Genomic DNA, 26,507 nt, shown 5'->3' with positions numbered 1-26,507 from the left:
CTTCAGAAGTCGGGGCTTGTTTGGCTTTTTAAAAAAGCACTTATCTTCAGCCAGACCAGATAGTGGCACAGTGGATAGAGCATCGACCTGGGACACAAAGGTCCCAGGTTTGAAGACCCAAGGTCACTGGCTTGAGCATGGGGTCACCAACTTGAGTGCAGGATCATAGACATGACCTCACAGTTGATGGCTTGAGCCCAAAAGTCACTGGCATGAAGCCCAATGTCACTGGCTTGAGCAAGAGGTCACTGACTCAGCTGGAGTCCCCCAGTCAAGGCATATATGAGAAACAATCAATGAACTAAAGTTATGCAACTATGAACTGATGCTTTTAATCTCTCTCCCTTCCAGTCTCTCTCAAGAAAACTTTTAAAAAAGGCATTTAATTACGGAAATGGAGAGCAAAAGAAGACAGACAAAAGAAAAAAAATAGAACCAATGAGCCAAAATGTTAATATTTTAATTCAAGTAAAGGGTATATAAGAATTCTATGTAAGATTATGTAAGATTCTTACAACTTTTCCCCAAGTTTAAAATTATTTCAAAATAAAAAGGTGGCGGTGGGGGAGAAATCCCTTAACTTTGGATGTGTCCTAACTCCTCAGCAACTCATAATAAAAATTCCTTTTATGATCTATCCCCAGGCTACCCATCTAACTTCATCTCTATCCACTTTCTTCATTTCCCTTTCTCATAACTACTTGTAATCACTCAACATGTCATGATGTTTCACATTTGTTCTTTATACATGTTCCTCTCCCTTTAATTGGTTAATTCATACTTGTTTTGCCACATCAAGAATTCTCTCAGTCCTGGTTGCAAATTAGAATAACCTGTGGAACTTTTTTCTAAAAAATGCTAATACCTGGACCCTACTATTCCTCCCAAAGACTGATTTCATTGGATTGGGCTAGGACCACTCACTCCTATGGAGCTACAGAGTCTTGTGCAATTCTCTTTCATAGCACCTGTCAGACTGAGTTTATTCATTTAATGTTTCCCACAATTTTGTATCTCCGTATCTCGCGGTGTTGGACATGCAGTCATAACATCTCAATAAACGCTGCTCTGTGAGTAAACTTCTCAGATACAAGGGCTAAGAAAAGGTGAGTTCTGTGTGTACAGAACACTTCCCTTTCAAAGCTTTTACAACAAAGCTAGGTATTGGCTTCTTTATCTCTATGCTCAGAGACTAAAAATGCAATAAAAGTTCTATCAGTACATTCTTGCAAAAGGCAAAACAGATCAGTGGTTGCCATGGGCTGGGGGTGATGGGGGGGTGACTCAAAATAAGAAATGAAGAATTTGGGGGGTGACAGCCTATTCATGTATTAGTCACATGACTGTCAAAACTTATAAAATTGCACACTAAAGAGGTTAAAATTTACTTAAACCTCTTAAAATAAGTATTTATAGTATAACTTTTTTTTTTAAATGAGGGACAAATATTTAACCACCATTTGTTATATCCTTATTCTTTTACCTCTGGCACGTATAGTGTAAGCACAGTGTCTTCATTCAAGTCTTTTCTCCGAGTCTCGCCAATAGAGTTCTCACCAAGCTCCCTACCCGAACCAAGTGTGTGGGAACCTGTCTCAGAGGAAACAGTTGGAGCAAATGACAATAACTGAACTTCTTGAGATCCCTGTTCTTGATCTTCCTTTCTGAAAAAGAAATCAGTATGTATTAAGAGTTTCAATATGTATTTGTCTTTTTTCGTTGTTTTGTTTTACAGAAAGTGTAGAAGCAAAGAAAGGAAACTATTTGATTGGCTATAGCTTCAAGCCTAGCGGGCTGTTTGTGATTGTCCTTAGCATTGAGATTTCATAAGCTGAGGCATACCTACCATTTTGATTTGCTTAAGTAGGCTGTCAAAGCATTAGTACCACTGTTACTGGACAGGGGACCTAGCCCTTCAGGTATGTCTAGGGCCAGCCAGTAGTGTGTGGATTCTTGACTTCAATGCAGAAAAATTTCACAACATGAGTCTAATTGACTTTGAGAGTATGTTTAATAAAGCTGGGGACAGTGTAACAAAAAAAAGCCTCCAACAGAAGAAGCAACAGGAGAGCCTAGGTGGGGCTGCTTTGGCTCACTGGGAAGTCAGAGAAACGAGGGCCTTGAAGATAAGATCAAGGCTGGGAATCTGCCACTGCCTAATGCTCCTCTAGCGCAGGGGTCCCCAAACTTTTTACACAGGGAGCCAGTTTACTGTCCCTCAGACCGTTGGAGGGCCAGACTATAAAAAAAAACTATGAACAAATCCCTATACACACTGCACATATCTTATTTTAAAGTAAACAAAAAACAAAAAACAAAACAGGAACAAATACAATATTTAAAATAAAGAACAAGTAAATTTAAATCAACAAACTGACCAGTATTTCAATGGGAACTATGGGCCTCCTTTTGGCTAATGAGATGGTCAATATGCTCCTCTCACTGACCACCAATGAAAGAGGTGCCCCTTCCAGAAGTGTGGCGGGGGCCGGATAAATGGCCTCAGGGGGCCGCATGCGGCCCGCAGGCTGTAGTTTGGGGACCCCTGCTCTAGTGGAAAGTCTCATGAGAACCCTGAGGGTTTAAAAAATACATGCCTGTGGGGAAAGGGAGAAGGGAAAGGTTTGGGCATGCTCCCAGGAGGGAGAGTGCCTCAATATGTATTTGAAATCAAACAGACAACCACAGAATAGAGAGCTAGGTATGTCAAATTCATCTAATTTAATATTTTTTAAATTTTCATGTTCTATTTTATGCAACAGAACCTGCTTTTTAGGGGGTTCTTTTGTTTGTTTGTTTTTAAATTAAATTCTTATAGCTACAGTGTATGACTATAGCTGAAACAGAAAAGAAATGAAATCCCATAATCTCTCCTCTTTTACCTTTCAGTTAAGCTTGCTTCCTGCAAAATATTGGTCTCTTCAACACCATGTACATGTGCCAACCTGCTCTGCTCCTTCCTCTCTGCCGTTGTAACTGATCCAAGGTTTTCATCTTCTAATCCTGTTGCTTTAAGAGCATTCTGCTCTGTTTCTTAAATAAAAAACACTTAAGATATAGTCCAAAACAGTACAGCTAAAATCTTCATATTAGAAACATATTCTCTCTTCTAAGACAGATCACCATATACTGGCTCTTCCAAACATCTCTTAACCCAGATAACAAGCTTATTCATAGAGCAGAATGGCAGTCCTGACCAATGAGATTTTTGAAGAGTAAAACAGATGACTAATGAATCCTGCACTGCACATCTTTCACAACTGGCTGCCACAATAATTGTATCTCTACTTTATGTTAATAGCAGTATAATTAGAAATTCACAAACAAAAGAGGTTTGAGGTGGGTTCACAAGAGGTCTCCACCTTGGGAAAAGTTCTGGGGAGAGAGCTCTTCTACAAGGAATAATCTCACAAAGGGTAAGAAAATGACTTCTATCTAGAAAAGGTTCTTGAGCTTGCATAATGAGAGAGCTTCTGGGTACTGTTCAAACTAGAGTTAAGTAATGAATTAACTAACTGAACCACAGGCATTTCTGGTTGAAAAAGAAATCCTAGAAATCAGGAATCCCAAAACAGAAAAAAGATGATGCTAACATACAAGGTTTAATAGTCTTGGTAAATATACCAAACACTACTAAATTGTACATTTTAAATAGATGTATTGTTTGTATATGAATTATCTCAATAAAATTATTTTAAAAAGTGCTAAACAGGCCCTGGCCGGTTGGCTCAGCAGTAGAGCGTCGGCCTAGCGTGCGGAGGACCCGGGTTCGATTCCCGGGCAGGGCACACAGGAGAAGCGCCCATTTGCTTCTCCACCCCTCCACCGCGCCTTCCTCTCTGTCTCTCTCTTCCCCTCCCACAGCCAAGGCTCCATTGGAGCAAAGATGGCTCAGGCGCTGGGGATGGTTCTGTGGCCTCTGCCTCAGGCGCTAGAGTGGCTCTGGTCCCAACATGGCGATGCCCAGGATGGGCAGAGCATCGCCCCCTGGTGGGCAGAGCATCGCCCCATGGTGGGCGTGCCAGGTGGATCCCGGTCGGGCGCATGTGGGAGTCTGTCTGACTGTCTCTCCCTGTTTCCAGCTTCAGAAAAATGCAAAAAAAAAAAAAGTGCTAAACAGTGTACAGTATGCAAATATTTTTATTCTTTCTGAAAGGACCCATATATATGGAATGCACATTGACACACACACCTCATTAAATGCTTATGTGTATAAAACATTTCTGGAAGTCTACAATAAAAACTGTTAGAGCAATCTGCTACTAGAAGTGGGTTTAGCAGGCTGGAAACCATAAGAAGGGAATTTTTAAACTGTATGCTTTTTGGGCCCTGTCTTATTTTTTGCAACATGCATGTATGCCTTTCTAAGAAATGTGTGCTTGAGTATTCTTGTGTACACACACATACACAGAAAAAAATATATATAAAGAGAAAGCTTGATCAAGTACAAAAAGCAAAAAGGTAATAATCACTAAAACTAGCTGGTGGATTTATGGGTATTTATTTCATAGCTCATTCTACATTTTGTACATTTGAAACATTTTAATAGTAAGTTAAAATAAGTTTAACAAGTGAATATTCCATTTGAAATGTTAATGCAATTTCTTATGTCAGAGTAATTGTGTACTTGCAAGGGAACAATAAAATTTACCTCTTTGAATTTCCACTTCTTTTCCTTTGGTTACAAACAAACTGGGAAGTTCCTGGTGAGCACCCATTCTGTTGGTCCCTAAAATCTTCCTAAGATTTGGCTTAGGCTTGACAAATCTACTTCTCATTCTCAAATTATTGGTCATTTCAGAAGTTGTATTCCTAGAAAAAGGGAAAAAAGAGAGAAATCTGTCAACCATGTAAGAATTCTCTCACATTAATACACTCTTTCTAGCACTGATATAGTTATATGCCACCTTCTAAGGAGCAATACTGTTTCTAAGTTTCATTTCTTAATGCTAAAATTACATGGTAATAACTCTACTAAATGTCTTGACAAGGGAAGAAAATCTGGACCATATTTGTAAAACTGAGACTATTACATAAAACTATTCCATTAAAGCTTCAATGATGCATATATTGCAGTAATTTTAATATGCAAAATATTAAACTAAAATCAAAATCAGCCAATCACTACTTTAAAGAGTGAGAAATTAGCATTATCTAATTTACATTTATACAAGTATTACTCAAAGCTATTAACTAAATTGGTGGTTGGTTTCAATACATTTATTATTTTAATACTATAACTTATTTTTTAGTAAAACTCAAAAGAAATAATAATTTAATAAAGCAAGATAAACCTGGTTGATGTCGTCTTTTCCTTTACTTTCTCCATTAAAACAATTTCTTCTTTAGTACTTTGTTCCTCCAATACAATCTTGTTTTCTTCTAATGATGAAGGAGGTATACTAATGACAGGTGAAGAAAGCTCCTGACATTCATGAACAATTTTGTGATTGGCATTATCTGGGTTAAAAGGAATATGGCTTTTATCCTTGGAATTAACATCAGGAAGCACAGATACTCCTACTGCAGAAAAAAAAAAAATTAAAATTCATCCAATATAAATGTCAAAATAAACCCTTTAACATTCAGCAACCACAAAATTCTATATTGTTTTAAGTTTGCTCTTTTTGGCTCCAAAATTAAATTTATGATCTCATATTTCATGCCAGAGATTTGACCTTGAATAGCTTAATTTTTAGAGACTGAAATTTTTGTATTATAAGTAAAAATGAATCTTTGTTCTTTTCAATAACTATATAACCTCAAATGAATTTTAAGATAGGACCACCTTTATTTATAATTTTTTAAGACCTGTATTATATGTTCTTGAGATTTGTGACAAGCAGCCTCCCATGCAATTCTCTGCCATTAAGGCCCTGGCCGGTTGGCTCGGCGGTGGAGCGTTGACCTGGCGTGCGAGGGACCCGGGTTCGATTCTCGGCCAGGGCACATAGGAGAGGCGCCCATTTGCTTCTCCAACCCCCCCTCCTTCCTCTCTGTCTCTCTCTTCCCCTCCCGCAGCCAAGGCTCCATTGGAGCAAGGGATGGCCCAGGCACTGGGGATGGCTCCTTGGCCTCTGCCCCAGGCGCTGGAGTGGTTCTGGTCGCAGCGGGGCGACGCCCCAGAGGGGCAGAGCGTCGCCCCCTGGTGGGCATGCCGGGTGGATCCCGGTCGGGTGCATGCGGGAGTCTGTCTGGCTGTCTCTCCCCGTTTAAAAAAAAACAAAAAAAAAACAAAAGGAAGCCCTACAGGGAACACAAATCAGAGATCATGATACACACACACACACACACAGTCATAGGCCTAAAAGTCGAATACTTAAACAGCAAGCTACTCATCACCAGTCAAAATAATTAACAAGAATTTAATTAATATAATTATACATTTAATATACTTAAAGTAAAAGGTACTTAGTCAAGATCATTTCACTGCTTCTCTGTAAGGTCAGCCTAAAATAATAAAACTCTGGGCTGATGTATCTTTTGGCTCGGTCTAATAACAACATTCTAAACCAAATGATCTCAGTGATGGCTACTACCCCTTTAGCTTGTATTTGACTGTCATGTAATTGTGAAAACTACCCTAAGAGGCAGCTCCTTTGCTAAAGAAACATGTATAAAGTAATCAGTGATAAATAAGCTCAGTTAACCAGTGATGTTTATGATGAGAAAGGTAACTATTTCACAAATACAAATTATTCTTAATAAACCAAGTATACTATCTCAAAATGGTGGCTACTACATCTAAAGGGGCAGTGAAGTGGATCAATCAATGCACACATATTACCTTTTCAGGAAAAACAACCAAGTGATGCCAAACTCAAATGTCAAAAGCAGGTACTCATTTATTACTCAAATGAGGGTATAATTTCTTAAAAGTTGGTTTTTAAAAGTTTCTTTTTATGAGTACTTATTTTTCATTCTTACCATCACTCGATTCTGTGCTGATCTCTGACTGCAACACTAGATCTCCCATTGTAAGTAAAGTTATGGCTGCTTCAGTGCTTCCATCATTGGTATCTTGTGAGAAAATATACCAACATTAAAAAAGAGTGAATCTGGAAATTTGTTTATTCAGACGAGTTTTTAAATCCAGGTGTTTAGCCCTGGCCGGTTGGCTCAGCGGTAGAGCGTCGGCCTGGCGTGAGGGGGACCCGGGTTCGATTCCCGGCCAGGGCACATAGGAGAAGCACCCATTTGCTTCTCCACCCCTACCCCGTCCTTCCTCTCTGTCTCTCTCTTCCCCTCCCGCAGTCAAGGCTCCATTGGAGCAAAGATGGCCCTGGCCCTGGGGATGGCTCCTTGGCCTCTGCCCCAGGTGCTAGAGTGGCTCTGGTCGCAGCAGAGCGACGCCCCAGAGGGGCAGAGTATCGCCCCCTGGTGGGCAGAGCGTTGCCCCTGGTGGGCGTGCCGGGTGAATCCCGGTCGGGCGCATGCGGGAGTCTGTGGGACTGTCTCTCCCCGGTTCCAGCTTCAGAAAAAAAAAAAAAATCCAGGTGTTTATCCTCTACTAACAAGTTTCAATATTCTCTGTACCCCTAATCCTTTACTAGGGTAATGTTTGGTTCAGTTTGTATACTACAAATAAAGAAATCATCAACTGTTGGCTTTTACTCACTGCAAATGCCTCCCTCCCATTAAATAATTTAATATCTTCAAAAATACATTTGTGCAGAACAGAGAAAATAAACACTTCTTTATTTAACTCAACTGATTTTCTAACTCATTAACATTTCAAGATCCATGTTTCTCCTAGAGAAACATTCAAAAACTGAATCTTTTTGTTCAACTCTCCTGCACAATGGCTCATTCATGAACTATCCCCTGTATTAGTGTTAATCAAGTCGTTTTTAACAGTTTCCCATTAACAGTTACCTGTTTCATCTTGGGTATGTACACCTATGGACATATCCTAAAAAAAAAAAAAAATCTTATTATTTTCCAAAATATATGTTCTGTCTCTCAAAAAGTGCTATGCTGTACCTGACCAGGCAGTGGCGCAGTGGATAGAGTGATGACCTGGGATGCAGAGGACCCGGGTTCAAAACCCCAAAGTTACCAGCTTGAGCTTGGGCTCATCCAGCTTGAGCACAGGCTCACCTGGTTTGAGCGTGGGGTTGCTGGCTTGAGCATGGGATTATAGACATAACCCCTTGGTCGCTGGCTTGAAGCCCAAGGTCACTGACTTAAGCCCAAGTTTGCTGGCTTGAGCAAGGGGTCATTGGCTCAGTACATATGAGAAAGCAATCAGTGAACAACTAAAGGTGCCACAACAAAGAATTGATGCTTCTCATCTATCTCCCTTCCTGTCTGCCCCTATCTGTCTCTCTGTCACTCTAGCTAAAAAAAAAAAGAAGTTTTTCTGTGTTTACTACAATGAAGTGGAAACTGGATTTTCCCCCTTATTTTATAATTATTTTATAAATAAGAACAGGAATAATTTAAAAGCTAAGTTCTTTTGTCTCTTGCTCCTTATTTTACCTTTTCCTTGTATTATATGCAAAATTTAACTGATTATATTGCAATGTGCATCTACCATTCTTATTTCACTTCTTCACTTTTATAATCCTTCAACTTGTCATAGCTGCTTCTAGTTTTGAACCAATGGAAACCAAGGTCTGAAAAATACTGCAATTTTTTTACACTACTAGGTAGTATAGAACTTTTATGAATTTTAATAAATTGAGAAGTTACAGGACTAGTGTTCAGCATGAGCGCACAAGGAGCTCTGCTGACCCTCTCTCCACTGAAACAGGTGAAATTTATTTACAAACAACTATTAAAGCCTCTGGAAATGGTCCTAAAGGCATAGGAAAAAGAAACACCTATTCAAGAAAACTGCAAATTTGATAACAAAGAAGAGAGTCTGTGGTATTTGAACAAAGACTGCTCTCTTCTTCCTTCCCCTCAGCTCAGCGAGGCAGAGACCACCTCAAACTGCTGCCAACCAAGAAGACTGGACCCCTTCTTACTAAGGTCTCAGCTGGAGGGATTTTGTCCCTAAAAGGAGCAGGACTTCAGCTTCTGACTCAAAAATCTAGTTTCAAAATCATAATAAACAGACCAATATCTAATATGAATATGAACACAAAAATCCTCAATAAAAAAACTAGCAAACTGAATCAAGCAACATAAAAATTACACATCATAACCAAGTAGAATTTATCCCAGAAATGCAATTTCTTTCTTAACATTGAAAATTAATCAATATATGTCAATGAAATAAAATATAAAAATCACATGATCATCTCAATAGATGCAGAAAAAGCATATGATAAATTCCAATACCCTTTTGCAATAAAATGCTCACACAAACTAGAAGTAGAATAAAATTCTTCAATTTGAGCCTGACCTGTGGTGGCACAGTGGATAAAGCGTCGACCTGGAAATGCTCGCCAGTTTGAAACCCTGGGAGTTGATGCTTCCTGCTCCTCCCCCCTTCTCTCTCTCTCTCTCTCTCCTCTCTCTCCCTCTCTCTCTCTCCTCTCTAAATAAATAAATAAATTCTTCAATTTGATAAAGGGCATCTATGACAAAACCATAGTTAACATCACACTTAATGGTGAAAGACTAAATGCTTTCCCTTAAGACGAGGAAGGAGACAAGAATGTCTGTTCTTTCCATTTGTATTCAACACTGTATTGGAAGTTCTAGCCAGAGCAATTAGGCTAGCAAAAGAAATAAAGGACATTCAGATTGGAAAATATTGTAAATTGAATTGTGTCCCCCAGAAAGAAAGAGACACTCAAATCCTAATCCCAGTACGGTGAACATGACCTTATTTGGAAAGAGTCTTTGTAGACGTAATCAAGTTAAGATGAGGTCATACAGGGTTAGGGTTGGCCCTAACCAATATGTATGGGGTCCTTATAAGAGAAGAAAAAACACAGACACACATACAGAAAGCCATAGCAATGGAGACAAAGGTTGGAACTGTGCTGCCACAAGCCAACCAATAACAAGGACCACAGGCAATTCCAGAAAGAAATGGAATGGTGTAGCCCTCAGAGCCAATGGATGGCTCTGTTCCCACCCTTCTTGCTTAAAAAAAAAAAAAAAGACAACCCAGATTGGAAAAAAATATTTGCCAATCATATACCTGATATCTGATAAAAGACTTGTATCCAGAACACAGTAGTCCCTCTTATACAAAGTTTCACTTCCCATGGTTTCAGTTACCTGTAGTCAACCATGGTCAAAAACTATAAAATAAAATAATTCCAGAAATAATTCATGTTTTAAATTGAACTCCATTCTGAGTAACATGAATCATCCCTTTGTCCAGCATATATATCAGGGGTCCCCAAACTTTTTACACAGGGGGCCAGTTCACTGTCCCTCAGACCATTGGAGGGCCGGACTATAAAAAAAACTATGAACAAATTCCTATGCACACTGCACATATCTTATTTTAAAGTAAAAAAACAAATCAGGAACAAATACAATATTTAAAATAAAGAACAAGTAAATTTAAATCAACAAACTGACCAGTATTTCAATGGGAACTATGGGCCTGCTTTTGGCTAATGAGATGGTCAATGTCCGGTTCAGTATTTATCACTGCTAGCAGTAACAAGTGATATGACGGGCTTCCGGAGCACGCATGCGTCCCACATCACCGGAAGTAGTACTGTACATGAGCAACGCCTCTCACTGACCACCAATGAAAGATGTGCCCCTTCCAGAAATGCGGGGAGGACCGGATAAATGGCCTCAGGGGGCCGCATGCGGCCCGCGGACCATAGTTCGGGGACCCCTGATATATTCTGTACATATAACAGTACAATAGATATTTTGAGAGGCCACATTCACATGACTTTTATTACAGTATAGTGTCATAATTGTCCTAGTTTATTATTGTTGTTGTTAATCTGTTACTGTGCCTAATTTATAATCAAATTTTATCATAGGTATGTGTATAAAAAAACACGTAATATATTAAGATTTGATACTACCCATGGTTTCAAGCATCCACGGGGTATGTTGGAACATATACCCTGTGGATAAGAGGGGACTTCTATATATAAAAAATTCTACAACTCAATATAGACAAATAGGCCCATAATTTTAAAAATGGGAAATGGCTCTGAATAGGCTTTTTTCCAAAAAAAGATTTAAAAACAGCCAATAAGCACATGAGAAGATGTTCAATCTCATTAATCATTAGAGGGAAAGCAAATCAAAACCACAGTAAGGTACCATTTCATAGCCACTAGATGGCGTAATCCAAAAAGTCAGATAACAAATACCAACAAAGATGTGAAGAAACTGGAACCCTCATACAATGCTGGTGGGAACATAAAATGGTGGAGCAGCACTAGAAAAGTTTGCTTTCTCAAATGACTAAACACAGTGTCATCCTATGACACAGCAATTATACTCCTAGGAATGTACCCAGGAGAAATGAGAATATATGTCTATATGGAAACTTGTACACAAATGTTTATAGCTCATTATTTAAAATAGTCAAAAGACAGAAATAATCTGTCCATAAACAGATGAATGGATAAACAAAATGTAGTATATCCATATGTAATATTATTTGACCACAAAAAGGAATCATTCATGCTACTATAACGAACTTTAAAAACATTTTGCTAAGAAGCCAGACACAAAAGATCATATTATATGAGTATATTTATACAAAATGTCCAGAATAAACAAATCTATAGAAACAGAAAGTGAATTATTGGCTAGTTAGGCCTGGAAAAGAATGGGAGGAAGTGGGGAGCAACTGTTAATGAGCATGCGCTTTCTGAACTGATGAAAATGTTCTAAAAGTAACTGTGATGATGTTTGCACATATCTGTATATTAAAAACAACTGGATTGTATAGTTTAAATGCATAAACCATATGGTGTGTGAATTGTACTTTAATAATGATGTTTTTAAAAAGTTGTAATTCCAAGTCTTCATATGCAAAAATAAGATAAATACTAAGCAAATAAGAATAAATGCCAAGCAAAATGCAATTAAATATATTCCAAATAATTTATATATAGAATAGTTTTAATGCAACATAAGTCTATAGGGATGTTAGGAGCTGTACCCACAAACATACACAAAGATCATTGCTTTTCTGGGTTGGTTTTTTTATTTTGAGAGAGAGAGAGACTAGAAAGGAGAGAGATGAGAAGCATTAACTCATAACTGCAGCACTTTAGTTCTTCATTGATTGCTTTCCATATGTGCCTTGACCGCGGGGCTCAAGACAAGCCAGTCTCCTCTTGCTCAAGCAAGCATCCTCACGCTCAAGCTGGTGAGCCTGCACTCAAGCCAGCTTAAGCCAGCAACCTCGGGGTTCTGAGCCTGGGTAATCAGCATCCCAGATCGACACTCTATCCACTGCACCACCACCGGTCAGGCAAAGATCACTGCTTCAAGTAAATATAAAACCTATGAATTATTCACTAATTATACTATTCATATTTACAGCTCACTACATGACAGAGATTAATGAAATATATAAATATAGAAACAGCTTGTAAATATAAAGTATTCAAAATGAGCTTCCAGTTTTTTGAAAGAAAACAAAACCAAAACATATTAAAACAGATGCTTACAACTGATAATGCATTAAAATTTTCTCCTTGTTTCATTTCCTGAGAGGTCACATCTGTGTTTGAGAGCTGATGTTCATCAACAGTTATGAATCCTATATCTGGGGCATTCACGGTTATTTCAAGCTGTCAAAATGAAGTTTCATTATTTCATTTTAGCATACTATACACAACGAAACAAGTAAAATAAAATGTTAAATTGAGAAAACAATTCACATCCATACATGATAAAAAACTGAAATATAGCCATTTTTAAACCAATTTGACATCAACTTGGCAAAAGTAAAACATTTAAGGTTTCTGAGGGGCTGTGATTCTTATGACCAGTAAGCAAAATTTCCAAATACTAATCTTCCTAGTTCCTAGCATTTAACTTTCCATTATTCCCTCTTTGTCCCTACTTCCCATAATTTCTCTCATCAGACTGTTAACATTTACAGTGTTTCCTAAAAACTTGAGCACTGTAGGTACAAGGATACAAAGCTGATTAATATAACTTTGGTCCCTGATCTCAAGGAACTCACAATCTAAGAAAAACAGATACATAATCAATGAACTAGATTGTCCTAAGTACTATAATGAGATGAGATGAGATGAGATGAGATGAGATGAAAGCACTTAGATATATTACCACCACCCCCACCCAGACAACTACCTTCTCCCACAACGCCAAACCTGTATCATTCTCGATAGCCATGGCAATGGCTATGTAAAATAATGGGTTCACTAACATTTACTAGTCTTATTGGTCAAAGATCCCTATAAATCTGGGGGCTAAAAAGACTAAGATTTATCTCCTAGACCAGTGTTTTTCAACTGCCAGTCCACCAGAAATTTTGTGCTGTCCGTGAAAGAGTTAACCACCCTGATGTTGTATGACCATTATCATACAACATCAGGATGATTAACTTTTTGAGGACAGCATAAAATTTCTGCTACCAGTCCACAGACCAGGGATTAAAAAACACTGTCCTAGACTATATACAACATGATCTCTATTATTAACACAAAGATAAGTATAAAAGACTGTGATTCAGTAGAAACTGAGCGCAGAGTCAAGTATGAAAATATTCTTTTGAGATACTTATGATAATAAAACCTGTGTGTTCTGTGTGTTTTCTCAGATGCAAAATTAGAGAAAAATCTTTGCTAATATTTTAAAGGTCTGGGATGATTGAAAAGTTTAAGTGAGCCCTGGCCAGTTAACTCAGTGGATAGAGCATTGGCCTGGCATGCAGATGTCCCAGGTTTGATCCCCGGTCAGAGTATACATGAATGAGAAGCGACCATCTGCTTCTCTACCCCTCGCAGCCAGTGGCTCGATTACTTCAAGAGTCAGCCCCAGGTGCTGAAGACAGCTCAGCTGATTTGAGCATTGGCCCCAGACGAGGTTGCTGGGTGGATCCCCTTTGGGGTGCATGAGGGAGTCTATCTCCCCTCCCCTCTCTTAAAAAAAAAAGTTCAAGTGATTTGAAAAGACAAACTATTTTCTGAAAGTTCAGTGAAAAATGGGAATATTCCATTTACCACAATTAAGAATATATAGACATATGTACCTTCTACCTTCACCAACCAGAGCTCAGCCTGGGCCTATAGAAATTACATTTGGTAGAGGTAATTTAGAGAATGAATTCTATAAACCCTAATAATCACTAAGAAAAGAAAAAGTGATCATCCACTAAAAGAAAAATACAAGTAAGATAAGGTTCTAAGCATCTGAAAAACAAATTACCTCTTCCATTGTTTCCTCAATCTGAGCAGAAACAGGTTCAGGAGATCTGAGACCAACAGGAACAAATACTGGGGCTTTGTTTACTTCTTCTGGAGCAAGGTGATAGGTTTCTTCTTCATAGTCAGACTCAAAATCTTCAACATCATCTTCGTCCTCTTCCTGGGAAGCCCGAAGAGTCACCAACATGGTCCTGGAAGCTCTAGGTTCCTTCTTAGACGTCTTACTACGAATCCGTTTTGCTCCACGGCCTTTGGTAACATTTGGTTTGTTTCGATGCATTCTTCTTTCACTACGATGTATCACACATCCGGAGGTGGAAGAGTTAGCTGTTCTTCGATTTGGGGCAATTTTAAAGTAATTTGATTGTTTTAACAGTTGTAAATGGCTGCAGGTTTAATCAAAATAATAGTCACTAAATGCACAAGGATAATTTTAATGAAAACCAAACTTTCAGAGTGTAACTCCAATTCAAGCCATTAAAATAAAAACTCATTCTGTCAAAAATATATACTATTAAAAGAAGAAACTTACTATTAGTTTCTCATTCAAAGTTAATTCTTAGTTATCTATACATAATTTTTTACAGTAAGTTTTCATTTCTGGGACATTTTCCCCCCCGCTATATAGGTGGAGGAGAAATACAAGACTGGAAATTATCAAAAGAAAAAATAAAGTTTGATGAGCCGCCTGACCAGGTGGTGGCGCAACGGATAGAGCGTCAGACTGGGATGCGGAAGGACCCAGGTTCGAGACCCCGAGGTTGCCAGCTTGAGCGTGGGCTCATCTGGTTTGAACAAAAGCTCACCAGCTTGGACCCAAGGTCACTGGCTCGAGCAAGAGGTTACTCGGTCTGCTGAAGGCCCGCGGTCAAGGCACATATGAGAAAGCAATCAATGAACAACTAAGGTGTCACAATGCGCAACGACAAACTAATGATTGATGCTTCTCATCTCTCCGTTTCTGTCTGTCTCTGTCTATCCCTCTCTCTGACTCACTCTCTGTCTCTGTTAAAAAAAAAAAAAAAGTTTGATGGGCCAATAAATACAGGATATGGGGTTAAAAAGAGATACTGATTTATCCTATTAAATAAAAAAATTAGATAAAAAGAAAAAAGAGGCAGAAAATCCACTAGAACAATGTTGTTTTTTAGAACTTAGGTTCCCTTTCACTTTTCTAGAAAATTATGGAAAAAGGGTACCCTTTACTTGTGTTTGTGATTCCATTTGAACTAGTACCCTAATGATTTAGGTACTACATACTACTTTTTGGTCAGGCTTATGCTCATGTCTAATATACTTAATACCCAGAGATTTTATATATAGGTAAAAGAAAATTTCTTAAAAAGATCAGGAAAAGGTTAATTTTAATAATTAAAAATCAAAAGAGGGAAAGAAATAAACCTGTCAATAAAAAACTTATTTTACAAGCCATCTTTTATTCTATCAATAAATTAAGGTACGCCTGACCAGGCGGTGGCGCAGTAGATAGAGCGTCAGACTGGGATGCAGAGGACCCAGGTTCGAGACCCCGAGGTTGCCAGCTTGAGTGCGGGCTCATCTGGTTTGAGCAAAAATCCCACCAGCTTGAACCCAAGGTCGCTGGCTCCAGCAAGGGGTTACTCAGTCTACTGAAGGCCCACGGTCAAGGCACATATGAGAAAGCAATCAATGAACAACTAAGGTGTTGCAATGCGCAATGAAAAACTAATGATTGATGCTTCTCATCTCTCTCTGTTCCTGTCTGTCTGTCCCTGTCTATCCCTCTCTCTGACTCACTCTGTCTCTGTAAAAAAAAAAAAAAAAGAGTTATCAATAAATTAAGGTACAACATTAAAAAAGAATAAGTTCTTATTTCCTCTTCTGAAAGTATGGTATGTTGCATAAAATTTTACCTTGCTAGTTTACCAAGATGCTGCTCTTCAACAACTGAAGACAGAGAATTATCCTCCACAGTTTTCTGTCCAACACTTCCCGATGGTCCAACTTCTGACTGACCATCTTTCTTGGCCAAACCAGCCTCTTTGGAAACTACATAATCTTTTCTTGCTGGAACCTCCAGAGATGTCTCATCTTTTCCCTTAAATTTAAGAACAGTTAATATGACCATAAAAACAATCTCATGTAATTTGATTTGATAGTTTGGCCTACAGTTCCAAGCTTGTGCGCGCGCGCACACACGCATTCATGCGTGCAGGACTGGTTTCTAAATTTTATAATACTGGAAAGTCATTCAATTTTCTTGAAAATAATAATATAAAAAAGGCAAAACTACATATTTTTTAATGCTCTCATTCATGATCCTGACAAAATATAGCCCATAGATAAAAATTATATTTTTTCAAACTTACTTTTTGAAGGAGCTGGGTGACAGAATCTCCTTGCGGTAGCAAATTATCTTCTGGCTTCCTTGCCTCGCTCTGATTTGCTCTGTCTTTTTCCTTACCTTGTTCCTCTTTCTTATCATGTGCTCTTCCCAAATTTGGCTTAGCCTCTTGGTATTGCCTTCTTATCAACTGTGCTGGACTAGGAACATATACATTATCTTCATGTCTAGAATGAAGACAAAAATCAGATTTTTTTTCTCAATATACCTGCTGTTTAAATTAAACTACTTTTGACACAAACCAATCGTATGTTTGAAGGACTATATATAAAAAGGCTATAAAACCAAGCATATAAAATGAAACCACACATGCTGATACAAAAGGAAAAATGTAAAATCTTTTATAACTTCCATTTTCTGTACAACCTAAAGACTTGTTTTTGGGGTGTTTTTGTGTTTGTCTTGTTTTAATTGATTTTAGAGAGAGAAAAGGAGAAAGAGAGAGACAGGAACATCACTCTGTTCCTGTGTGTGCCCTGACTGAGGATCAAACTGGCACCTTCGGTACCTTGGGATAAGCTCTATCTAACCAACTGAGCTATCTGGTCAGGGTTGAGGAATGTTTTAAAATATTAATCTTTTTTACTTTCATTAATTCTGGCTTGTAGTTTCATGCTACTTTAATTTTTCAGAGTAATAACTAGAAATAAACAACCAAAAAACTAACAGTGGAAGATGGATTTCTTAATGGCACTTTAAACAAATGCTTCAACTGGTCTCTGAAGCATGAAAAAATATACAATGATCACAACCATGGTCCTACTGGTTCAAAAGCAGGCTTGCAAGCTAAAGTCTGTTCTCCCTCCACATGGCTATCAGCTTATAGAAAAGGATTTGATAGCCAGTGTTATAAGAATCTCATTATAACCCATTTTGTCTGCAAAAACATAGAAAGGCCTGATTTTCACATTCATTAGAACAGCCATAGCCTCCAAGGGAACCCAAACAGTTGTCTTAAGGTTTCCTGGGAAGAAATAATCAACAAATATGTGAATTCTGAATTAGAAAGCTTAAAACCAATATAAAAGTAGATATTTATAAAGAATAACTGGATATATATTTCTCATTAATTCCCTAAAAGATCTGTATTACAGGCTATTCTTAAGTAGTATTTCTAATAATTCCCCAGAAGAAAAAGTACTTATATTTTCTTCTTTTTTGTTTGTTTATTTTATTGGTTTTAGAGCTAGAGGAAGGGAGAGAGAGAGAAACAGGGACATTGAGCCATTCTTCTATATGCCCTGACCTGGGATTGAACCAGCAACCTCTGTGCTTCAGGACAATGCTCTAATCAATCAAGTTATCCAGCTAGGGCTAGTTACATTTTCAAATGTTTCATCTTGACTAAGCTCTTCTGGCAGTGAAACACCAAAGAAGTTCACAGAAGAGCTAACAAGGTTATGATGCTAACTAATACATCTAGTGTAGGCGAATGAATTTGGGAAAACATATTTAACTTAAATGTAAGCCATTTATAATCAAGTGTGATTCTACAAAGGTATTTAAGAATAAAATATATACATAAGCCACTATGTGCTACTGAAGTCAAAAGGGAAAAGAAAATGCTATACATAATAAGGTAACTTTAAAACTTTAGAATATGCACTCTGAAGAAAGTCAAGATACAGCTGATAGAATAAACTACATGAACATGGAAGGTTAAAAGGAGGAGGGGATTTAGGTGGGGAATAAGTTTCCATATAGGAAATTTAAAAACTAGATCTCTCGCCCTGGCCAGACAGCTCAGTTGGTTAGAACATTGTCCCAAAGTGTAGAGGTTGACAGTTCGGTCCCCAGTCAGGGCACATACAGGAATAGATTGATGTTCCTGTTTCTCTCTCCCTCTCCCTTCCTCTCTATAAAATCAATAAAATAAACATTTAAAAAAGAAATAAAAACTAGATCTCTCTTCTTAAAAAATGCAAAGGCTGAACATAAAATCTCTTGGCATATGGAAAGCTTCTTTCAGAAACCTCTGCCTATATAACTAGAAATTTGCCAGTCTAAAAGTCATAAATCCTAAAAACTTAAATTTATATACTAAATTGCCAATATTACTTTGAAAGCCATTTAAATCCTCCAGATATAATTATTCAATTATAGATGAGAACATTGAGAAAGATGGATCTCAAAAGTCACTAGTCCTTAAAGGCTCACTTAGAATTAGAATCCAAAATCCATACAAAGGTCCTATATAATCTGCCCTTCTCCCTACCCAGCCTTTACCTTTCTTTCACCTACTATTCTTCCTCTCCCTGTGTTTCACTCAAACACTCCATGCCTGTTCTTCTCTATTTTTTTCTTTTTTTTACAGAGACAGAGAGGGACAGACAGGGACAGAGAGGAAGAGGGAGAGATGAGAAGCATCAATCCTTCGCTGCACCTCCTTAGTTATTCATTGATTGCTTTCTCATATGTGCTTTGACTAGGGGGCTACAGCAAAATGAGTGATCTTCAAGCTAGTGACCTTGGGCTCAAGCCAGCAACCTCAAGCTTCAAGCTAGCGACCTTTGGGCTCAAGCCAGCAGCCATGCGGTCATGTGTATGATATGATGTTCAAGCCGACGGTCTCAAGGTTTCAAACCTGGGTCCTCCGTGTCCCAGTCCAATGCTCTATCCACTGTGTCACTGCCTGGTCAGGAAGGCATTTTCTTCTCTTAAGTGCTTCTGAACTGCTGTTCCTGCTTCCCCTACAAATCCCCTTAACTTTCTCTGTCAATTCTCTCTCTCTCTCTCTTTTTTTTTTAAAGCAACAGAGATACAGAAAGGGAGAGAGATGAGAAGAATAAATTCATAGTTGCAGCCCTTTAATTGTTCATTGACTGCTTCTCATACATGCCTGGGGGGAAGGGGAGCTCCAACCAAGCTAGTTACACCTTGCTCAAGCCAGTGACCTTGGCCTCAAGCCAGCAATCTCGGGCTCAAGCCAGTGACCATGGGATCATATCTATGATCCCATGCTCAAGCTGGTGAGCCTGCATTCAAGCGAGATGAGGCCACACTCAAGCCTGCGGCTTCTGGGTTTCAAACCAGGGACTTTACCTAGTGTCCCAGGTCAATACTCTATCCACTGTGCCACCACCAGTCAGGAACTCCTCCCTACCAGTGGAGCATTCTCTGATCACTGCTAGTTGAAAAGTAAATACCCAATCATGATACTCCCTATTCCCTCATCTGCTTTATTCTTCTCTCCTTATTTATTACTGATATATTCAACTTATTTGTTTATAATCTGTTAACCCAATTAGAATATAACCAAGACAAGGACAGGATTTTTTTGTTTGTTCCTATAATGTCAGCACCTAGAACACTGCTTGGCACATAAAACATTAACATGTTTTGTAAATAAACAAATGTATAAGGCTCTTTTCAGTGGCTAAATTATGTAATTCTATAAGACCAAAAAGGGATTAAATTATACATCAACAAAAAATCCATAAACAGTAATTGTGAAAAGCCAGAGATGAAAACAAGTTCATCTTTAATGTTTGGGCATGAACATCTTCTCAGAAAGCGGTTTCTGAAATCATTTTTAGAGATGAATTACCCAATGGGACCAGTCATCAATCTAATTCAAAAAGCATTTGCAATACAAATGTTATCTATGATGCTTTTTAATGAAAATACTTCTCAGGACCATTTATATAAACAGCTAATTTAAAGAAATAAAAAAATGACTTAAAGAAAATTTGATATTAATGTAAAGAAAAAACAGGCCTTAGTTTTAAAATAAAAACAATATGAAAAGGCTTCTCGTCACACAAGTGCACACACACACAGAGAAACAAACGTAATGAAGAAATTCATACTAAAACAATAAAAGCTTCATATAAGAACCTGCCAAAGTAAAGCAAGCTGTTTAAAGTCATCCAAAATTAATAGCACTACTCATGCATTCAGATGACCTAAAAAGACCAAATTCTATTTCTATGGCTCCACAGAGGGTAAAAGAGATACAATAACATCTCTTCTGTATTGACCCAAAAAACAAGTTAATTCCATATAATTAAAGGAAGCTAGAATGTTCAAAGTAAATTTGTATGTGTTGAAGATATCCTGGAAGAAAATTAATAGATATTTCACTGAAACATATCTTAATTGCAAAGATTGCAAAAAGATTACAAAATTGCAAAGATTACAAAAGTAAATTAAATGGACCTAGACTATATTCAGAAAAGGAAAGGTGCTTTTATTTTCCATATAATAAAAAAGAAGAACCTAACACATCTTGCTTTAATATCAGTAACAATAAAGCAGACTGCAAGTAGTAAGTGTGGTAATGCTGATACATCTTCACTGTTCTAGCATAGCCCATTTAAAAGCCCCCATTCTTATCATTAGATTTGGGACACAGCTCCAAATGTAGCATATAGTAAATACTTTATAGCACTTCCTCTTCATGAATTTTAGTGAGTAATATAAATTTCTAAAAATACAAGGAACGTAAAAACCCGTCTACTATAATAGTTGTTTTAAAATAAAAAATGAACATGCTTGCCAAATTTTTCAGAGATCTTACAAATTAAGAGGACAGCTGTCACGTATCTCTTGCAGTATTTGAAGTAGATTTAAAATATTCCAGTTTCATAATTATTGCTTTATCCTCTTCATCAAAATTTCAAGATGTATATATATAAAATCAATTATGTAAAAACCCAACCTTTACCTTTGGAAAGTTTGATGCTTTCCTGCTTTAAAAGCACACTTACCACCTGACCAGGCAGTGGTGCAATGGATAGAGTGTAGGACTGGAACACGGAGAACACAGGTTCAAAACCCAGGACACAGGTTCAAAACCCAAAGGTCGCCAGCTTGAGCAGAGGCTCACCAGCTAGAGCGAGAAGTCGCTGGCTTGAGCCCAAGGTCAATGACTTGAGCAAGGGGTCAGTTGCTCTGCTGTACCGACACCCCCCTCCAACACCCCCCCCCCGCCCCGTCAAGGCACATATGAGAAAACAATCAATGAACAACTAAGGTGCTGCAACAAAGAAATGATGCTTCTCATCTCTCTACTTTCCTGTCCATCTGTCCCTATCTGTCCCTCTCCCTGACTCTGTCAAATAAATAAATAAATAAAAGCATACTTACCTCATCTTTTTATCTAAAACATTAATTTTGTTAACATGAAGGTTTTCTACGAGAGCAACATGATTCTGATTTTTATACATTCTTCCTTCAGGAACTTTGGAGGATACAACTTCAATTTCAGTTCCAATTTCAGAATTTTCCTGAAATGACAAAACCATACTTGTATTTTTTAAAATAAAATATACCTCCCAAAATACTTCTGTCATTAAGAAAAGTACTTGGTTTTATATATAGATTTTATTTATTGATCTTTAGAGAGAGGACAGGAGAGGAGAGGAGAGAGAGAGAAAAGTGGGAAGCATCAATTCCTAGTAGTTGCTTCTCATATGTGCCATAACCAAGCAAGCCCAGGGTTTTGAACCAGGGACCTCTCAGTGTTATAGGTTGACATTTTATCCACTCAGCCACCACAGACCAAGGGTATCTGGTTTTTTAAAATGAAGACACGAACTGGGTATATTCATGTTTTGCTGCCCAAAATACAACTGCCTAATTCAGAGTTTCAAAGATTGTCGCAATAATATGTTTAAATGATGCTTTAAAAACTACAATAGCTATCTGCTGTTAAAAAAAAAAAAGTTTAATGATTTCTCTTTAAAAAGAGTCAACAGGTTGAAATAAGGATTACAATCACTTAAATCTAGATTTTCCCGTAATAGATAGAGAAAATGACAGAAAAACAAGAACTGTTGAAATGGGCATTATACTACTTAATTTTTTTTCTAATATCAAAAGACATATCAGTACGAAATAGATAAAATCTCATTCAAAAGAGCAGAATGTTGGCCTTGGCCAGTTGGCTCAGTGGTAGAGTGTCAGCCCGGCATGTGGAAGTCCTAGGTTCAATTCCTGACCAGGTACATAGGGAAAGCGCTCATCTGCTTCTCTACCTTTCACTCTCTCTCTCTCTCTCTTCCCCTCCCACAGCCAAGGTTCCATTGGAGCAAGGTTGGCCCAGGTGCTGAGGATGGCTCCATGGCCTCTGCCTCAGTCGTTAGAATGGCTCCAGTGGCAACAAAGCAACTCCCAAGATGGGCAGAGCATCGCCCCCTAGTGGGCATGCCAGGTGGATCCTGGTAGGCCTCCCCACTCCTCACTTCAGAAAAAAAAAAAAAAAAAAAAGAGCAAAGAGCAGAATGTTATGTAGCAGTTAAAAATTAAGTCTTTTCATATTCTCCAACCAGAAAGTCAAGTTAATATATTAAATGAAAAATAAATCACAAAATAACAAGTATACAATGATTTCTGGTACTTAAAATTACATTAAGTGTCCACATATGAATGTAAAAGGATATATATATATCTGGTAACATATGTCAAATGGTTTTCAGTGGTTATCTCAGGATGGTGAAATCTGGGGTGGTTATTATATTAGTGTGTGTTGATTAAAGATTTTCGCAATGACCGTGTATATTAGTTAGAAAAAAGGTTATATTCACTGTTTACAAAATTCAGAATGGTAAATCTGAAACAAAACTAGACACATTATGTATTGATTAAGTAGAGAAAGTATCATATTATGTAAGATAAGTCTGAGCTATCATCTGATACTTTATTATTTTTATTTATTTATTCATTTTAGAGGAAAGAAAGAGAGAGAGAGAGAGAGAAGGGGGGAGGAGCAGGAAGCATCAACTCCCGTATGTGCCTTGACCAGGCGAGCCCAGGGTTTCGAACTGGCGACCTCAGCAGTCCAGGTTGACGCTTTATCCACTGCGCCACCACAGGTCAGGCTCATCTGATACTTTAATATGCATCAAAAGGCTCAACATAATAACTCACCACAGTCATGAATTTCTTAGCTTCATCTTTCTGTAGTATTGTTTTTTCTTCCTTACTTATGCCTTTGGCTTCACCTTTTTCTATCATTTGTCTCTGTCCTGCCTTTCTTATGTTTGGTCTGGGTCTCTGAAGTCGGCCCCTCACTGGTCGAGAAGTTTGGGTAACACTTTCCTTCCTTTCTTGTTGAAAAGTATCTATATTAAGAGTCCTAGACAGAGGGAAAGGAAAGAATAGAAGAATTTAACTGTAAAAATATGAAAACAACTATAAAGATACAAAATTTGAGTATTCTCTTATAAAAATATCCTCTTTATAAAAATATTTTATACCATTAAAGGTAAACTGTATTACTTTCAGATTATAAATACACCTTATTTCATAGTTCTTTCAATTATAAAAAATAAATTTATATGAAGTATCTATTATATTCAAATTCATAAATGTACAATTGTGATTGCCAAGAACTAGAGGGGGTGGATAGAGGGTACTGTTTAATGGGTACAAACTTTTAGTTTGGGAAGATAAGAGTTCTGGAGATGGGTGGTGTGGTGATGGTGGCACAATGTGAATGTACTTAATGCCACTAAACTGTACACTTAAAGATGGTTAAAAGGTAAATGTCATGTTATATGTATTTTACCACAATTTTTGAAAAGACAAATAATACCTATATACATATATTTTTAATGCACTGCTTTGTGTAAGATCTTTTTTGTTTTGTTTTTTGACTTTTTAGAGAGAGGACAGAGATGAGGAGGAAGTAGCGGAAAGCATCAACTCTTAACAGCTACTTCCCGTATGTGCCTTGGCCGGGCAAGCCTGGGGTTTCAAACTGGTGATCTCTGCACTGCAGGTCAGTGCTTATTCACTGTGCCACCACAGCCAGGTTGCTTTGTGTATGTTCTTAAGCAGTGAACAGTGAATATAGGCAGACAAGCATTAAAAGGTGTTGAACTCAATTTGATTTTCAATTTTATAAGCAGTCTGCCACATGAATAAAAAAAAATCAAGTATAGTATTCTTTATATTCACTTATAAAATACATTAACACATCTTAATAAAAATGGAAAAGTATTTGAAAGAATTCTTGCTTGTCTTAATTTAGATTTTCAAATGACTATCACTGTTTACCCCACAGAAACAAGTGATTCCTTTTCCTGGTCGAGTGTAGATTGAGACTCGTTAGCTTCACAAGAACTTGAAGGTGAAAGGATCTTTTCTGTCTGTACACATGATAATATCACAGCCTCCTCCTGCCTGTGACTTGATTTGTCTTTTCCCCTTGATGTCATTAAGGAAGATACATCCTAGAAAGAAATTTTAAATTTTTGATTAAGGGTTGGAAAAAGTCTGGGAAAATAAGAACTTTTAATATATTATGAGAAAAATAAATCAGCACAGTCTTTGTAGAGAACAATAGGCCTGATCTCTTAAGAATTTTCTCAGCTACTCCACTCCTAGAAATATCTTCTAAAATGGCTCAAATAAGTATATAGAAAATTATATGTGATAATATTTATTATGGCAATTTCATTGCTCCCCCCCAAAAAAACTGGGCATTGCACTAAAGAAAAACACAAATAAAAAATTGGAAACAAGACAAATCAGTAGGGAACTGAGTAAATAGATTATAATTTCTTTATAATGCATAAGTACAACCTGACCAGGTGGTGGCGTAGTAAACAGAGTCAGCCTGGGACGCTAAGGACCCAGTTTCGAAACCCTGAGGTCACCAGCTTGACCATGGACTCATCCAGCCTGAGCGCAGGGTCGCTGACTTGAGCGTGGGATCACAGACATGACCCCATGTTTGCTGGCTTGAGCTCAAAATACCTTGCTTGAGCAAGTGGTTACTGTCTCAGCTGGAGTCCCCTGGTTCAGGCATGAATGAGAAAAAATCAGTGAACAACTAAAGTGATGCAACTATGAGTTGATGCTTCTCATCTCTCTGCCTTCCTATCCATATGTCCCTGTCTCTCTTCCCCAATCTCTCTTTCTCTAATCTTGCTCTCCCTAAAAATAAATAAATAAATAAATAAATAAATAAATAAATAATGCAACGGTACAGAACCACTTAAAAGATAAATTTCTATATACTTTTTTTTCCTTTTTTTTTAAGTTGGAAACGGGGAGGCAATCAGACAGACTGCCGCATGCACCTGGCCAGATCTACCTGGCATGCCCACCAGGGGGCGATGCTCTGCCCATCTGGGGCATTGCTCTGTTGCAACCAGGGCCATTCTAGCACCTGAGGCAGAGGCCATGGAGCCATCTTCAGCGCCCGGGCCAACTTTGCTCCAATGGAGCCTTGGCTGTGGGAGGGGAAGAGAGAGAGAAAGTAGAGGGGAAAGGGTGAAGAAGCAGATGGGCGCTTCTCCATGGCCAGGAATTGAACCTGGGACTGCCACACGCTGCGCTGATTTATCCAAAAAATATGTTTACAATATTACGTTAAGTGAAAAACAAACAAACAAAAAAGCTGGCTAAGATGTCGTTTTTATTTACTTATTTATTTTTGTATTTTTCTGAAGTGAAAAGCAGGGAGGCAGAGAGACAGATTTCCACATGCGCCAAACTGGGATTCACCCAGCATGCCCACCAGGGGGCGATGCTCTGCCCATCTGGGGCACTGCTCCATTGCAACCAGAGCCATTTCAGCACCTGAGGTGGAAGCCACAGAGCCATCCTCAGCACCTGGGCCAACTTTGTACCAATGGGGCCTTAGCTGCTGGAAGGGAAGAGAGAGATAAAGTAGAGGGGAAAGGGTGAAGAAGCAGATGGGCGCTTCTCCATGGCCAGGAATTGAACCTGGGACTTCCACACACTGCGCTGATGCTCTAACACTGAGCGAGCCGTCCAGGGCTGTCATTTTTAAAAAACAATAAAAATAACCTCACATTTTATTATTTATGTAAGTATCTATATTTTCGTCTACGTGGATATATTCAAAATTGCTATTTGGG

The 26,507-nt window shown here is 38.1% G+C and overlaps 1 protein-coding gene across 6 annotated transcripts in view; it reads right to left on the bottom strand.

The window, feature by feature from the left end:
* Window positions 1-26,507, bottom strand: part of BDP1 (B double prime 1, subunit of RNA polymerase III transcription initiation factor IIIB) — a 126,675-nt gene that overhangs the window by 29,368 nt on the left and 70,800 nt on the right. For 5 of the 6 annotated variants that reach the window (XR_010750272.1, XM_066376574.1, XM_066376604.1 and 2 more), the window contains 13 exons: window positions 24,676-24,851; window positions 23,545-23,752; window positions 21,763-21,902; window positions 16,640-16,841; window positions 16,184-16,368; window positions 14,293-14,677; window positions 12,564-12,686; window positions 7,876-7,912; window positions 6,928-7,020; window positions 5,295-5,523; window positions 4,652-4,812; window positions 2,883-3,033; window positions 1,484-1,664 (listed from right to left, as the gene is read on the bottom strand). Coding sequence is in view for 5 of the 6 variants with exons in the window: in XM_066376574.1 (XP_066232671.1) it covers window positions 1,484-1,664; window positions 2,883-3,033; window positions 4,652-4,812; window positions 5,295-5,523; window positions 6,928-7,020; window positions 7,876-7,912; window positions 12,564-12,686; window positions 14,293-14,677; window positions 16,184-16,368; window positions 16,640-16,841; window positions 21,763-21,902; window positions 23,545-23,752; window positions 24,676-24,851 (2,271 nt within the window). In the remaining variant the exon portion in view is untranslated. The remainder of the gene's footprint in view (window positions 1-1,483; window positions 1,665-2,882; window positions 3,034-4,651; window positions 4,813-5,294; window positions 5,524-6,927; window positions 7,021-7,875; window positions 7,913-12,563; window positions 12,687-14,292; window positions 14,678-16,183; window positions 16,369-16,639; window positions 16,842-21,762; window positions 21,903-23,544; window positions 23,753-24,675; window positions 24,852-26,507) is intronic. The other variant, XM_066376590.1, reaches the window with a different exon arrangement.

Source organism: Saccopteryx leptura, chromosome 1, assembly GCF_036850995.1.
Source record: "Saccopteryx leptura isolate mSacLep1 chromosome 1, mSacLep1_pri_phased_curated, whole genome shotgun sequence".
NCBI lineage: Eukaryota > Metazoa > Chordata > Mammalia > Chiroptera > Emballonuridae > Saccopteryx > Saccopteryx leptura.
This window is presented reverse-complemented; position numbering and strand designations above follow the sequence as displayed.